This window comes from Oryzias melastigma, linkage group LG16, assembly GCF_002922805.2.
Source record: "Oryzias melastigma strain HK-1 linkage group LG16, ASM292280v2, whole genome shotgun sequence".
Classification (NCBI taxonomy): Eukaryota; Metazoa; Chordata; class Actinopteri; order Beloniformes; family Adrianichthyidae; genus Oryzias; species Oryzias melastigma.
The window spans coordinates 20,843,864-20,845,959 of NC_050527.1; the positions used below are offsets into that span (position 1 = coordinate 20,843,864).

Sequence of the window (2,096 nt, forward strand, 5' to 3'; positions counted from 1 at the left end):
TGGCGTATCTGAATGTGTGTGGGGGGCGGGGCCAATTGTGGAGGCGGGCCTGACCAGTCCTTGTACATTCTGGTCAACTTCCATCACAGTGACCTTCTGTCCCCTTTGGTTTTTCTTGACTCAATGTTTATGTGACTTTGTCTTTCACAGGCCCCCCGTCTCGTCCTCCTCCCCCCATTTTGAGACCGGCATTCGTCCCACACATCCTGCAGCGTCCTGGTAAGACAACTTCTTACTATTTAATTAACATGCACAGAGAATCACACCAGAGTGATTAAAACCACTTGACTTTATTTATCTCACCGTTTTGGGCTTTAGTATGTAGCTATCCTGCTTATTACTGAATGGGAAATTCTGAAGCATCCTCTTTCAGACTAATAGATCCATGAAGTCTTTGTTTTCCTCGTCTGAGCTGGAATCTCCTTCAGAACTGTACGCTTTGACAGCTTTGATATTGCTCACTTTTTTTATTGTTTTGCTATGCTAATGTTAGCTTTGGCTTGTGAGGTGCTAGTGGGATAGAGTGAAGCAAAGGGTTCATAGGATATTAGTGGAGGATTACTTCTGCACCATTAGTCCTGCCCATCAGAGTCAAATTTCTGACACTTGTTAACATTTTTTTCCAAATGTAAACTTGAATGACAAGTCGTTTGACGTCTGTTCAGGTGGTCAAAGGCTGCCAATGATGCGTGGACCTCCAGTCGCGCCCCCTCTGCCCCGGCCTCCTCCTCCGCCTCCTATGATGATCCCTCCTCCTCTTCAGGGTCCTATCCCTCAGGGACCTTCTCAGCCTCTTCAGCACATGGCTGCAGCTCCTCAGGTTAGAGTTGGTCCTGTAGAATTTCATAACCAAGACTGCCTGAACCAGAAAAAAAATGAAGTATTCAGGATTGCTAGTCCAGTTTGAGCCACCGTTTATTCACAGAAGATCCAGAACAGAAGTAGTTATGGTCAGTCAATGAAGTAAAAAATGGAAACGACAGAGAAAAAGGATGTCAGGTTTGCTGAGTGAAAAGTTGAGGAGCTCCTGATGGTTCTGTTGGTGAGCCTCAGTTTAGACAAGTTAACTAAAAACCAATGGGAGCAGGTTGTTGCAGAAAATAGCAGCAGGCTTAAACAGATAGAAACACCACAGGAACAAGGAGTTTAGAAACAGAGGAATAGAACCAACTCAGTTCATAGTTTAACTCTAGAGAGGAGATGTGTGGGCTGGACATCCAGAGCTTGTATCACAGTTTCAGTCCTCCATCAGGATTATTGCTTTACAGCAGGGGTGTCAAATTCAATTGTACAAGGGGCCAAAATCCAAAACACACCTTAGGTCGCGGGCCGAACAGGATAACATTTATTGAACACATCAAAACTAAATTTTAAAAAATGTAACTTTTACCTGTGATAATGCTAGTATGAATGCTGTAAACTGAATTTGGCCGCTGTAGATGCTAGTGCTCATAGCTGAAGATGCTGAAATTAATAGCTGAAAACGCCAAAGATGATAGTAGAAAATGTTAAAGCTGATAGCCAGCCAAAATATTAGCTAAATGCCAAATTAGCCTTAAAAATAAAATAAATTAGCGTAGCCAAAACATCTAGCATGTAGCTGAAAAAATAACTACACTTCAAAATTGCCTAAAAAACTGAAAAAAGCCTAAAGTAGCCAAAACAGCTAGCATGTAGCTTAAATATTAACTAAACTCCAAAAGAAACTAAACAAGCCTAAATTAGCCAATACAGCTAGGATGTAGCTGAAACATTAACTAAACTCCAAAAGAGCCTAAAAAAACCCTACATTAGTCAAAACAGCTAGGATGTAGCTGAAATATTAGCTATCTATTAGTTCACTCCAAAATAGCCAAAAAAATCTTACAAAATACATTACTTAGGAAAAATACATTTCGTCAAATTTATACAAGTTAGAAATAAGCGTAAGATAACATCGCGGTAGTAATAACAATAAAATAAAATGTTCTGGAGGGCCGGATAGAATTACCCGGAGGGCCGGATGTGGCCCCTGGGCCTTGACTTTGACACATGTGCTCTAGTGCAGTGGTCCCCAACCACCGGGCCGCGGACCGGTACCGGGCCGCAGACCCATT

At 42.1% G+C, this 2,096-nt stretch overlaps 1 protein-coding gene across 1 annotated transcript in view; it reads left to right on the plus strand.

Annotated features, from left to right (window-relative positions):
- The window catches only part of rbm42 (RNA binding motif protein 42), a gene marked incomplete at its 3' end in the record, with an annotated part of 7,318 nt that extends 6,498 nt beyond the window's left edge, over positions 1–820 (plus strand). The window contains 2 exon segments of the mRNA XM_024268121.1: positions 151–219; positions 666–820. Of these exon segments, the coding sequence (XP_024123889.1) occupies positions 151–219; positions 666–820 (224 nt within the window).
- Between the last annotated feature and the right edge of the window lie 1,276 nt (positions 821–2,096).